Raw genomic sequence first — 12,094 nt, forward strand, 5'->3', positions numbered from 1 at the left:
GTCAGCATCCCATACAAACCAAATCTCACTCTAACTGCTCACAAGTTGGCAGCCCTGGTGCTGCTTTCTTTTTCATCTGCCTTCGTAGGACAAAAAGGCTTTGGAGCGCCTCCGTCCTCGCTTCCACTGTGATCAGTCGCTCATCAGTTTCGTTCCAACTCAGGTTCCCATGACTTAGTTGAAACTGAATAAGCCTCTTGCATGAGAGGGTAAACATCTTACAAACTGTTTGTTTGTTTGTTTGTTTGTTTTTAACTGAAGCTCTTTGACGGAATGATTTTACTTGAGTAAAAGCACTGCTGAGCCTTACTTTCCTGCACCAGCCATTTCAGCTGGCTTTAAATAATAATCATAGAAAATAAAAATAAATTGTTGTTGGTCCTAATAATGGTTTTGCAGTCATCAGTCACAGTGAATGAGATTTGTAATAAATGATCACAGACTATGTTGTACAGTGGCCATGCCAGTGGCGCCCTCTCCTGCTCACTGCGCAGAATCGGTTTGACGTCAGTTCCGTCGACGTGGACGCTGCAACAGGCAGTCAGTTTTCGTTTTGGCTACGTGGAAGTAGCATTTTCGGTCCGAGGCTGAGAGCATCTTAAGCCCTCATCCTTCTGCTGCACTCCTTCAAAATGATTAAAAAATTTGACAAGAAAGACGAGGAGTCTGGTAAGAGCAGAGACTTACTATTTTCAGTAATGACAGCGTTTGAAAAACTACGCTTTTTGACTGGACTGAAATTTTTGGACGCTCCCGACGCTATCGCTAGCTAGTGCTATCCTGTTAGCTGACTAGCTAAAGTTAATGCTCTCCTGTCTGAACATGACCATCAATTTTGCACGAACATTTGGGAACATGTAGTTGTTTATTTCTCTAGTAACTAAATGCGTTGCAGTTGCATTCCAATTGTTAGTTAATATATATTGTTGACACAGGAACACCACTTCGGTTTCCCCAGTTTAGCGTTAGCTCCTTGTTAGCGTTGCTAGCTAAGCAGTGTCAGCTGCATATTGTCATGTCTGATGTTAGTTTTGCTCAAAACAGCTGTGTTCTTGTAGAAGATGATATCGCTGGTATATAATATGTGTATATGTGTGTATATATAGATGGATAAAGCTGACAGGAGTAGTTCATTTAATGGAGAATTTATAAGTAGTGAATAATTAGTAATTGACAGCTAACCGCAATGAATCGTTGCAGCTCTAATGTGTGCTTGTTTGGTTTTGTTTACTTATTGATATATTAGGATGCGACGTTGTGAACTCTTCCTGCTATGTTTGTTTTTCAGTTTTTTGGCTGTGAATGAGTTTCAAAGAATAATAAGACAAAGTTTAACAAGTTAATTTTTATTTTGATGTTTAGGAAGTGGGTCAAACCCTTTCCAGCACCTGGAGAAAAGTGCTGTGTTGCAAGAGGTAATGTTTGTTCTTGATATTGTTGAAATCATTTGCACGAGCCAAAACATTATATTTACTATGTACTGAAATGCATTCTTCTTGTTGACAGGCACGTATCTTCAATGAGACCCCCATCAACCCCAGAAGATGCCTTCACATTCTCACCAAGATTATCTACCTCCTCAACCAGGTGAACATTGTTTAACACAGAATATTGTCTTTTTTTTTTCTTAGTGTGTTGAGTTGGTTCCCATCCACCTATCCTAACGTCTTAACTTTCTGTCTCTCTCTCATGTCTTATTTAGGGGGAGCATTTTGGGACCACAGAGGCCACGGAGGCTTTCTTTGCAATGACCAGGCTCTTTCAGTCCAATGATGTAAGATATCACCCTTTGAATTAACTGGAGCCGTCCATTTGCATCTGTGTGTGCAGACTGATGCTGACATTAAAAGTGGACAGCAGATGCACATGCTGTTTTGTTCATACTACAAAGAATATACATCATCCTGCTGTACAGATGGTTGCATTGTTTCTCATTTTAAACACAGCAATACACACAGAGACCTTGTAGATGTTTCAGATTGGCTGCCTGTGTCTTTTTACAAAATATGCCAGCTCGTTACAGATTGGGCTACATCACTGTGTCAATGGTTATTCCCGAGGCACAAAGCACAGGTTTTCTTGGGAGTTTGAAACTACCTACTGTGTTTAAGCACCATCAATGGAAAACATGTACAAACCAAAGCACCCCTGGCAGCAGCTACTTCAAATACAACTCTTTTAAATTAATGAGGAAATAAAAAGGTGTTTGTACTGGAGAATTTAATTTTAGGTAGTACATGTAGTGTTATTGTAGAATATAAGTTTACACTGTTTCCTTTTTTTTTTTTTTTTAGCAAACCCTGAGGAGGATGTGCTACCTGACTATCAAAGAGATGGCTAACATCTCTGAGGATGTCATCATTGTCACTAGCAGGTTTGTTTTAAGCCAATAAAAATGCAGGTCTCTTTACTGAGTTGAATGACTTCTAAAACTGCTTGCATCTGTTGTTTTTAAGCAAATGTTTTCATCCAGTAACATGCATTAAGCAACCGATCTGGATGTTTAAAAAAGAAAGCAAAAACTGTCCCACTATTTTATGAAGTCTGTTAAAAACAAGGTCTGTTAACTCTCAATTCTTTCATGGTGTTTTATAGCTTGACCAAAGACATGACTGGGAAGGAGGATGTTTACAGAGGACCTGCCATCAGAGCCCTGTGCAGGATTACAGATGTAAGCGCTCCTCTTTATTGTGTTCTTTTGTCATATTATCCCATCTCTTCTTTCATCTTGTCATCCTCTGCAGGAAAGGAAATGACACACTATGCATTCTTATTGCAACTATTTTTTTTCTAGCTAAGAAACTGAAACAGCTTTATTAATTGTCTGTCTTCTCCGCAGACCACCATGCTGCAGGCCATTGAGAGATACATGAAGCAGGCGATTGTTGACAAGGTGCCCAGTGTGTCCAGTTCAGCTCTGGTCTCCTCACTGGTATGAAATGGCGCTCTTTGTTATTTCAGTATTAAATAAAGCTTTGGATTTTTGGTTTGGATTACATGTTTTCTTTCTCTGGTGTATTGTTTTCCCACTTGTTTCATGTCAAATTGGTTCATTTTAAGACCCAATGTTATTGCTGTTTCAGCACATGGTGAAGATGAGCTACGATGTGGTGAAGCGTTGGGTGAATGAAGCTCAGGAGGCTGCGTCCAGTGACAACATCATGGTCCAGGTAGGGGGAAAAAAACCACTCAAAGATTTGGCTAATTTGTGTTGTTTTGTACCATTTACTGTGTGCCTAGTTTTGGCCACATCACTAAAGTATAACAGAGCATTTAAGAGGCATTCATGAATTATATTTGGTTGTCTGGTGTGTCTCGTCCTCTAGTACCACGCCCTCGGCCTGTTGTATCACCTCAGGAAAAATGACCGGCTTGCCGTAACTAAGATGCTCAACAAGTTCACCAAGTCTGGTCTCAAGTCTCCCTTCGCCTACTGCATGCTGATCCGGATCGCCAGCAAACTGCTGGATGAGACTGAGGGAGGGTGAGTAGATATTATGGGTACCTGCACATTCCAGCTGATTCCCTCCTAATAAGTCAGTTGTTGTCTTGGGGAAATATCGAACACACTGCACAGACATGTTGTAATGCATTTTATCTTTCCAGTCATGACAGCCCCTTGTTTGACTTCATCGAGAGCTGCCTGAGGAACAAGAATGAGATGGTGGTGTACGAGGCTGCTTCTGCTATTGTCCATATGCCCAACTGTACTGCCAGGGAGCTGGCCCCCGCTGTGTCAGGTGACTAGTTTCATTCTCAGCTTTAAATCTTTAACTCTTTAATTACTTTCAGCATCAGTTGATGAGCTGTACTAACAGAAGTCGTTGATATTTAACTGCTCTTTGTCTCTTATCACTTACCTGAGAATCTAATTGTAAATGTTTGTCTTCTTGCAGTGCTGCAGCTGTTCTGCAGCTCTCCTAAAGCAGCCTTGAGATACGCTGCAGTCAGGACCCTCAATAAGGTACAGCACTTCTGCCATACTCAACATGGCTTTGTTTATAATTGATGAGCACAAAACATGTTAGATGAGCTAAAAAGGCATCGTGCTGAATTATTTGGAAGTATTAATGCAATATCATACAAGAGTAGTCTGAGATCCTTGTATTATTTCTGATATAGATACTTTATTATTTTCATGTTAAATACATAAGGTGTAACAAAGAGTGCTTAGCGGTCATTTATTTATTTTACTTCTAATGATAAGACACTGTTATTTCGTTCAAATGAAGTAAAAGATATGCCATGATACTACACTGTTAAACTCCCTTGTGTCCACCAGGTGGCCATGAAGCATCCTTCAGCCGTGACTGCCTGCAACTTGGACCTGGAGAACCTGATCACCGATTCCAACCGCAGCATCGCTACACTGGCCATCACCACTCTGCTGAAGACCGGCAGTGAGAGCAGCGTGGATCGACTCATGAAACAGATCTCCTCTTTTGTCTCTGAGATCTCGGACGAGTTCAAGGTCAGACACTTTAATTCTAGCTTAGTTTTATCCTGAATTAGATCCTAAAATTCTAAAAGAGAAAATAAAAACCCTGAGTTATCTGTAGTTGAGTCTATCATCTGATGTTCATGGAGAGTAATGGGTCCAAATAGATGTATTTTTTTTAATAGGGCTGAAAATGTGTCTTGTTTTAAATCTGAAAAAAAAAACAGCAAAACACACAGAACTTGCAAACACATCTAAACCATCTGGGAATGTCGTATTATCACTGCAGTATGTTTATTTAATGGTAATGACTGAGATGTTTCTGTCCCCAAGGATTTCAGCTTCGTCTGGCCAAAAAAGATTAATTTCTCAGATGACTTTCGCTGCTTTGGCCCCCTTTTTAAATCCTGTTGTGTTTGTTCTACTTTCTGTCGTCCTGAATCTGTCTGTGATGCGTGTTTATTTCAGGTGGTGGTGGTGCAGGCCATCAGCGCTCTGTGTCAGAAGTATCCCAGGAAGCACAGCGTCATGATGAACTTCCTGTCCAACATGCTCAGAGATGATGTAAGTTGATTATTAGCAGACCACTGACTGTACGTCACACCTCACAGAATACATATTATAACCTCAGCTGACAGTTTGAGACAAGTGGTAGTTTCCAGAATGCTTTAATCTGGTTTGTACACGCTGACATATGACATAGAAACACTTTGTTACAGTAGATTGAAGTGTGTTCAGCTAAAGATAAAAGAAAAACTGTAACAGATAGTGGTTGATTCATTAATTGTAGTTGTTTCACATTAAATCTGATCATAAATCTCACAGCATCCGTCTCTTCTGTCACTGCAGGGTGGTTTTGAGTACAAGCGGGCCATCGTGGACTGCATTATCAGCATCATTGAGGAGAACCCCGAGAGCAAAGAGACCGGCTTGGCTCACCTGTGCGAGTTCATCGAGGACTGCGAACACACGGTTCTCGCCACTAAGATCCTGCACCTGCTGGGCAAAGAGGGTCCACGCACCCCACAGCCCTCCAAGTACATCCGCTTCATTTTCAACCGAGTGGTGCTGGAAAGCGAGGCTGTTCGTGCAGGTGAGACATTTTTTTATCTGGTTTGTTATTTATTAGGTAGCTACATACCACATAGTTTACTTAGGAGTAGTCTTGTTTTTTCAGGAGATCTTTTAACCACTTAAGCATCTGTTTCTTCCTCCACCTTCAGCTGCTGTCAGTGCTTTGGCTAAATTCGGAGCTCAGAATGATGATCTGCTGCCGAGTGTCCTGGTTCTAATGCAGAGGTATTTATTTACTGTCTGCTTAGTTTTTTGTGTAACTAAATGTTCTTGCATTTTTATCTGGAGAGAACACACTTGATAAACTTTTTTGTGTCGCATCAGTCGCCTGTTAAACTCTGAAGCCATGCATTTTTCCAAAATAAGAACATTTGAACACATCGAGAGGCATGACTGCAATGAGAATATTGTTGATGAAAATGTGCATCAAATGTGTGTGTTGTTGCAGGTGTATGATGGACAGCGATGATGAGGTACGTGACAGAGCGACTTTCTACATGAACGTGCTGCAGCAGAAGCAGAAGGCTCTGAATGCTGCCTACATCTTCAACGGTAAAGTTAAACTCAGGATGCCTGCAGTGGTGGAAGGGTTTTGATCTGATGTCAAAAAATGTCACCTGTTCAACGCATTTTCTGTGTTGCTTTCAGGACTGTCCGTTTCCATTCCCGGTCTGGAAAAGTCCCTCCACCAGTACACGTTGGAGCCCTCAGAGAAACCTTTTGACATGAAGAGCGTACCTCTGGCAACCACTCCCATCACAGAGCCCAAAACCGGTACAGCTGCTCACTAACCTGCTCAGGGTTCCTTAGCTGAGAAAATATCCTGTTTATGTATCAGAGACCTAATCAGAAATGTTTTTTTTTCCCCTTTCAGAAATCGCCCCCGTTGCTACCAGCAAACTGCCAGAGAAGTTGGCCCGATCACGCCAGGACATTTATCAGGGTGAGAATGTGGATGATTGGCCTCGACCCTGTTGTTCACCTACGCTGTGTGTTTAGATGTAATTAATAGAAGGCTTTGTTTTCCTCTTCCTCCGATCATGCAACAGAACAACTAGCGGCCATCCCAGAGTTCCAGAGTCTCGGCCCGCTCTTCAAGTCTTCTGAACCGGTGCAGCTGACGGAGGCCGAGACGGAATATGTCGTTCGCTGCGTCAAACACACCTTCGCCAGACACATGGTGTTCCAGTTCGACTGCACGAACACGCTGAACGACCAGCTGCTGCAGAAGGTGCCGAGATTTTTACGAATTTGTTACATGTTCATTTGTGGTGTTTTGTGATGATTTGATACATGCACTACCATTTAAAAGTTTGGGGTCACTTAGAAATGTCCTTATTGTTGAAAGAAAATCTTTTTTTTTCAATGAAGATAACATTAAATTAATCAGAAATACAGTCTAGACATTGTTAATGTGGTAAATGACTATTGTAGCTGGAAACGGCAGATTTATTTATTTTTTTGTAGGTGTTTTAGGATTTCAAGCAGCAGTGTTTAAACTAAACCACAGATGTAAATGTATATGTGGCTATGTGCTTTAGGTGGTGGTACAGATGGAGCCATCAGAGGCATACGAGGTGATACACTACATCCCCGCCCCCAGCCTCCCCTACAGTCAGCCTGGTTCCTGCTACAGCTTGGTCCGCCTGCCTGACGACGACCCCACCGCTGGTAGGAATAGCAGTGAGAGCACATGCTGGATTTAGATGGATGAATTCATGCAGGTTCAATATACTGTATGCAAGAAAATGTTGTTGACGTGCATCATCTGTTTGCAGTGTCTTGTACATTCAGCTGCACAATGAAGTATCTCGTGAGAGACTGTGACCCCAACACAGGAGAGCCTGACGATGACGGCTATGACGATGAATATGTGGTACGTAATCACGTTGGGAAAGTGTGAACAGCAGAAGTGAGTGCACTTCATTTTTTATCTAACTAATTCTCTTTCTTCTCCACCTTCTTCTCCCTCCCTGCTGTGCTCTAGTTGGAGGATCTGGAGGTGACAGTAGCAGACCACATCCAGAAGATTTTGAAACCAAACTTTGGAGCAGCGTGGGATGAAGTAGGAGATGAGTTTGAAAAGGAAGAGACCTTTGCCCTGGCATCTGTCCGAACTCTAGACGGTACGCACAATGAGAACTTCAGACTAGAATAACAGTCACGTACTTGAAAATTTGAAGATTGAGGTCAAAGTCTAAACGTTTTAGTCTTTCTGTTTCTTTAATATTAAAATACTTGCAGGTTTTCTTACAAAACAGTGTTAAATTTTCAGCTTTCAAAAGTAGTTTGCATACTGAACTCAAGGGTGATGTTTGTGTGTGTGTGCTAGCTAAGCAGTGTTATTTTTGGTTTATGCATTAACTGACTTCTCTGCTTTTCATGTACAGAGGCGGTGGGTAACATCATCAGCTTCCTGGGAATGCAGCCATGTGAACGCTCCGATAAAGTTCCCGAAAACAAGAACTCGCACGTCCTCTTCCTTGCTGGTAGGTGTCAGATTTCTTGAAATGTAACAGACTGGTCTTTGAAATCTTAAATACAAATTCTGTATTTGTATTTTCCTTTTTGGTTGCAGTATGAAGTCCTATATCTTAATAGAAACTATGGCTAGAAGTAGAATTCTGGAATGTGTTTTCTGCAGTATTACACGGTTATAATGTCTGAAGTCATTCAAAAAGGGACAAAAAGTCGAATTTCTTTGATTACTTATAGCTCAGAGGTGTTACCACTTTTGGAAAAAAAACGGTGCATCTACATACTATAGATGTTTACCCACTACACCAGCATTTTTAATTTGTTTCCTTTCTATGAACTTTTCTCATGACACTGTTGGTCCCACCTGAGCCACTAATCACTTCCTGGTTGTGCTGAGTAGCACAGAATTTTTAGTTTTTGCAGAATCTTGTTACAACAAATGCTTTATTTTTTGTGAGATTTAAACTAAGACATAGGTGTTTCAATGAAATATTACCATTTTAAGCTTTGAATTGTTTTGTTTTTCACGATAGAATGTCACATACAAATTGGTTTTTCATGCACTGTTGGAAATGTTGAAAATTCAACAGTTTTTACAGCTTCTTGCTTTGATAAATGGTGTAATTTTGACCTTTTTTAATTAGAGTTTCTACATTCCTTTCAAACCTGCTGCCATTTTTAGGGATTACAGGACTACTGCTTTGAAATTCAGTCTGATATCAAGATAAATTTGCTTCAGTTTTAACAAAATGTAAAAGGCTTTGACACCAAATGCCAAAATTACAATACAGCAGATCTATATTAGGTTGCTTATGGTCTGAAATAAGAAGTTATTCTGTCAGTGGCTTTCTCTGAAACACTATAAATTTTAACTCTGTAGTCTTTTAACTTAGTTTTTCTGACCTTCCCCTCAGGTGTGTTTCGTGGAGGTCACGACGTTCTGGTTCGTGCTCGCCTGGCGCTGGCTGACGGCGTCACCATGCAGGTGACGGTTCGCAGCAGTGAAGAGACGGTTGTTGACGTCATCCTCGCCTCCGTGGGCTAAACTTTTCATCCTACAGCTTTGTGCCAACCACAGCTTTCATTTCTGCACAACAAACTGAAGCTTCGAAGATTAAACATATACTGCTACTGCGGTTATTACGTTGACGACAACAAATGTTTCATTACTTCTAGACTGTAAACTAAAAATGATTTCTTCTCTGTCTTTATATTGTCCGCAGACCTCATGTTTCTTTGAAAAATTCTGTCAAATCTACAATAAATTCTGACTGTCAAAGAACTTATCTCATTTGTTGTAATCAGGTTAAGACAGTGTTTTTTTGTTTTTTTTTTTACAAAACTAATTTTATTTGAAGAAAAATTGACAATTAGTTTTAAGTCACTGACATCAAGAGAAATGTAGAAAATTATATCAAAAGTCATTAAGAATGCAGCTGATTGATTAAACAAAACAGAAAATGCAGGGAATTAAAACGATGTCCCACAGATTGTTGAACGATCACAACTTAGCATTAGTTAACTTCAAGGTTTGCATAAATTATCTTGATTCTAGCTGACATTTTACTTCTTCCATGTCAATAAATGACATTTCAGGAATTGGTGCTGGTCAATTAGCTGATTAAATCTCAAACTCATGCAGCATTTCTCCTGGTCACAATCCTCGGGACACGACTTCACACCAACATGTGACCATTTCTCACTTTGGTACTTTTGGAATACTTTGAAAACGTCTGACTTTCACTCTTGAACATGAAACCTGCGTTTAGAAATCCCTTCAGAAAGAGTGAATAAAATTAAAGTATGCGTTCAGGAAGCCGGTGGGATCTTCCAGCTGAGGGTAGTGACTGATGTGTTCGTCCAAAATGGTGATGGTGGACCGCTGAACCAGCTGCCTGCAGGAACAACACACGGTTTTTAAAAATAAGCAAGAATATGAGGCACAAAGGACACTAAACGCTGCTGAGAATTTGAACAAGAAGAAAAGATTAGGGATGTCATGTTGATGCTGGCTTAAAACTAGTTTATAGCTGGATTTTTTGTACTTTTTTCCTCCTAATGTCAACGTGAGAAGAGCAAACTGAAATCAGATTAGAATTTAACAGCTGCTTAAGCTTCAAACAGCTTAAATCAAGTAGACAACAACAAAAAAGTTCAGGCGATGGATAAAGTCTAATTCTGTTTTTTTGCTGACAAATTTGCCTTCATTAGCATTCAAGAACTGCACCGAAGCTAGATTTACATGGATGATGTGTGTTGTCCTGATTATCCGAACGGGGCTTAGGAATTAGAGGAAGGGGCACTCACTGGTAAAGACGGATGAACTGGGGATGAGGGTTGACGGGGTCCAGAGGTCCGTAGATGATGTGCACTGAAATATAAGGAAGGGGGAAGAGGGTTAGTGAGGGAAAGACAGATGGAGGAGCACTGAGAAATGGAGGAGAGAGACAGAAGGAGGATAACAAGAGTAAAGCTCCCTTTAACACTTGCAAAGAACACTGTGTAATAAGAAAACAAACAACAGGCGAAGATATTTCAGTTTGTACCAAAGTGGTGGAGCCACCTGGGTTTGGCGCAGATATAATAGGATGCCACTTTATTTTCAAATCATCCAGTTCCTCGATCTGATTCAGGAGCTAAGAAACTTTGACTGAAGCCTTCTTTTTCCATTCCATTCCCCATCCTGAGCTCTGGATCGCTGGTAAACTTCATGCTCGTTCCTCACAGGCTAAGCAGCTTAGCATCAGACCGAGGCTGCTTCGTTAATGCACTTTAAGGACACACAAAAGCCCCCCTCCTCTATCACCAGGATGTCTGATGCAACTCACGTGGGACGAATGTGGAAGTGAGCGCTCCAACCCATCGCTCTCTGTGTTTTGATCTCTGGTTGATGAACTGGAGGATACTGAGAAAGAGGCAAAAAACTAAATCAGATATCAGCGAACAGAGAGGAGTAATGGAGGAGAGCGAGAGATAGCACTTACCTGTCCAAAACTAAGTTGCCATCATTGTAGCGTAAACCCGTCCACATGTCCCAGAACTCTGCATCAGTGGGCTGTGTGTACGGACCGAACACTTCTCCGATCCTACCAGTCAGAAAGCAAAATCAATACATCACGGAAATGCACACAGTAGCACAAACGGGCATAAATCTCAGGCTCTCTTACCCCTTTTGGAAGATCACATAGTTGGAGAGACGTGTGAGAATGGGAGCCAGAAAACTCGAGTCCTTGAGAAGCTTTAGGGAAGAAAACAAAAAAAAAAAACATGTCTGGGAAATTTTTTTAGCAGAAAACAACAAGACAAACTTCAGTCTTAGCCTCTTAAAATGTTAGATCTTTCCACATGAGCTGAAGAGTAGGAAGCAAAAACTACAATGGCTCACCGTCTGCAGCAACCGTGGGTAGTGTGTTTCTGGGAATATTCCTGTTGGAAATAAAACAGTCCAATGTGATGTACTAAGATACTTTAGCTAAGTAAAATCACAAATACACACGGTGAAAATATTCGATTACAGTTAAAAATCCTGCATGTGAAATCTTTATGAAGTAAATGTTAGTTTAAGCAGCACAAAGTATTAAAAGTAAAGGTGGTCAGTGTGCTGTAAAAAATTTCCGACAAAATATAAATGATGATTTTGGATTAATATGACTGCAGCATGTTACATTTAAGATAATTTTACCTCCTTTATACAGTGTTAGGCAGTTGAATTGGCAGAAATGCATATTTTCTATAAGACGATCATACGGTTGTAGCCATGTTATCTTGTGAGAACCACATATCTCTAAAAGGATCCCACTGCTTGCTTTTGTGACAACCAATATCAAGACTTTTAAAAAACAAGAGAAGAGGAACGGAGAGCAGGAAAAGCCTGCAGGAAAGGGTCATGAGCTGGAATCAAATCTGGATCTCTGACACACTCCTGTTTATGAGTCGTCCTCTCAACCACTTGATCGACCTGGGCACCTTTTTTCCCTTGTTGGACGACATATTAACTATGACATTTTTTTTGTCATATTTTGGACAACATACTAAACTATGATATTTTTTGTCATATTGAGGACGATATACTAAACTGACATTTTTTCCACGTTTTGGACGACA

At 40.7% G+C, this 12,094-nt stretch overlaps 2 protein-coding genes across 2 annotated transcripts in view; one reads left to right on the forward strand and one right to left on the reverse strand.

The window, feature by feature from the left end:
- The first annotated feature begins 512 nt into the window (after positions 1 to 512).
- Positions 513 to 9,276, forward strand: copg2 (COPI coat complex subunit gamma 2). Its single transcript, XM_022221283.2, has 24 exons — positions 513 to 669; positions 1,363 to 1,415; positions 1,507 to 1,587; positions 1,703 to 1,774; positions 2,295 to 2,374; positions 2,596 to 2,671; positions 2,840 to 2,932; positions 3,084 to 3,170; positions 3,327 to 3,484; positions 3,607 to 3,740; positions 3,897 to 3,964; positions 4,283 to 4,471; positions 4,907 to 5,002; positions 5,288 to 5,531; positions 5,662 to 5,737; positions 5,961 to 6,064; positions 6,161 to 6,286; positions 6,387 to 6,455; positions 6,562 to 6,743; positions 7,054 to 7,183; positions 7,291 to 7,388; positions 7,500 to 7,638; positions 7,903 to 8,001; positions 8,905 to 9,276. Exons 1-24 carry the CDS (start codon positions 633 to 635, stop codon positions 9,033 to 9,035), a joined length of 2,622 nt encoding a protein of 873 aa, XP_022076975.1. The 5' UTR covers positions 513 to 632; the 3' UTR covers positions 9,036 to 9,276.
- An 87-nt stretch (positions 9,277 to 9,363) lies between these two features.
- mest (mesoderm specific transcript) overlaps positions 9,364 to 12,094 on the reverse strand; it is a 28,377-nt gene continuing 25,646 nt past the window's right edge. The window contains exons 7-12 of the mRNA XM_051950171.1: positions 11,376 to 11,416; positions 11,158 to 11,228; positions 10,975 to 11,076; positions 10,819 to 10,895; positions 10,298 to 10,361; positions 9,364 to 9,885 (exon numbers count right to left, since the gene is read on the reverse strand). Of these exons, the coding sequence (XP_051806131.1) occupies positions 9,768 to 9,885; positions 10,298 to 10,361; positions 10,819 to 10,895; positions 10,975 to 11,076; positions 11,158 to 11,228; positions 11,376 to 11,416 (473 nt within the window). The 3' untranslated portion in view covers positions 9,364 to 9,767. The remainder of the gene's footprint in view (positions 9,886 to 10,297; positions 10,362 to 10,818; positions 10,896 to 10,974; positions 11,077 to 11,157; positions 11,229 to 11,375; positions 11,417 to 12,094) is intronic.

This window comes from Acanthochromis polyacanthus, chromosome 1 (genome assembly GCF_021347895.1).
Source record: "Acanthochromis polyacanthus isolate Apoly-LR-REF ecotype Palm Island chromosome 1, KAUST_Apoly_ChrSc, whole genome shotgun sequence".
Lineage (NCBI taxonomy): Eukaryota > Metazoa > Chordata > Actinopteri > Pomacentridae > Acanthochromis > Acanthochromis polyacanthus.

Coding starts and splice junctions, on each gene's coding strand:
- copg2 (XM_022221283.2), top strand. CDS start 633: ATGATTAAAAAATTTGACAAGAAAGACGAGGAGTCTG. Junction 3,171..3,326: donor GTGACAACATCATGGTCCAG/GTAGGGGGAAAA, acceptor CTCGTCCTCTAG/TACCACGCCCTCGGCCTGTT. Junction 6,456..6,561: donor ACGCCAGGACATTTATCAGG/GTGAGAATGTGG, acceptor ATCATGCAACAG/AACAACTAGCGGCCATCCCA.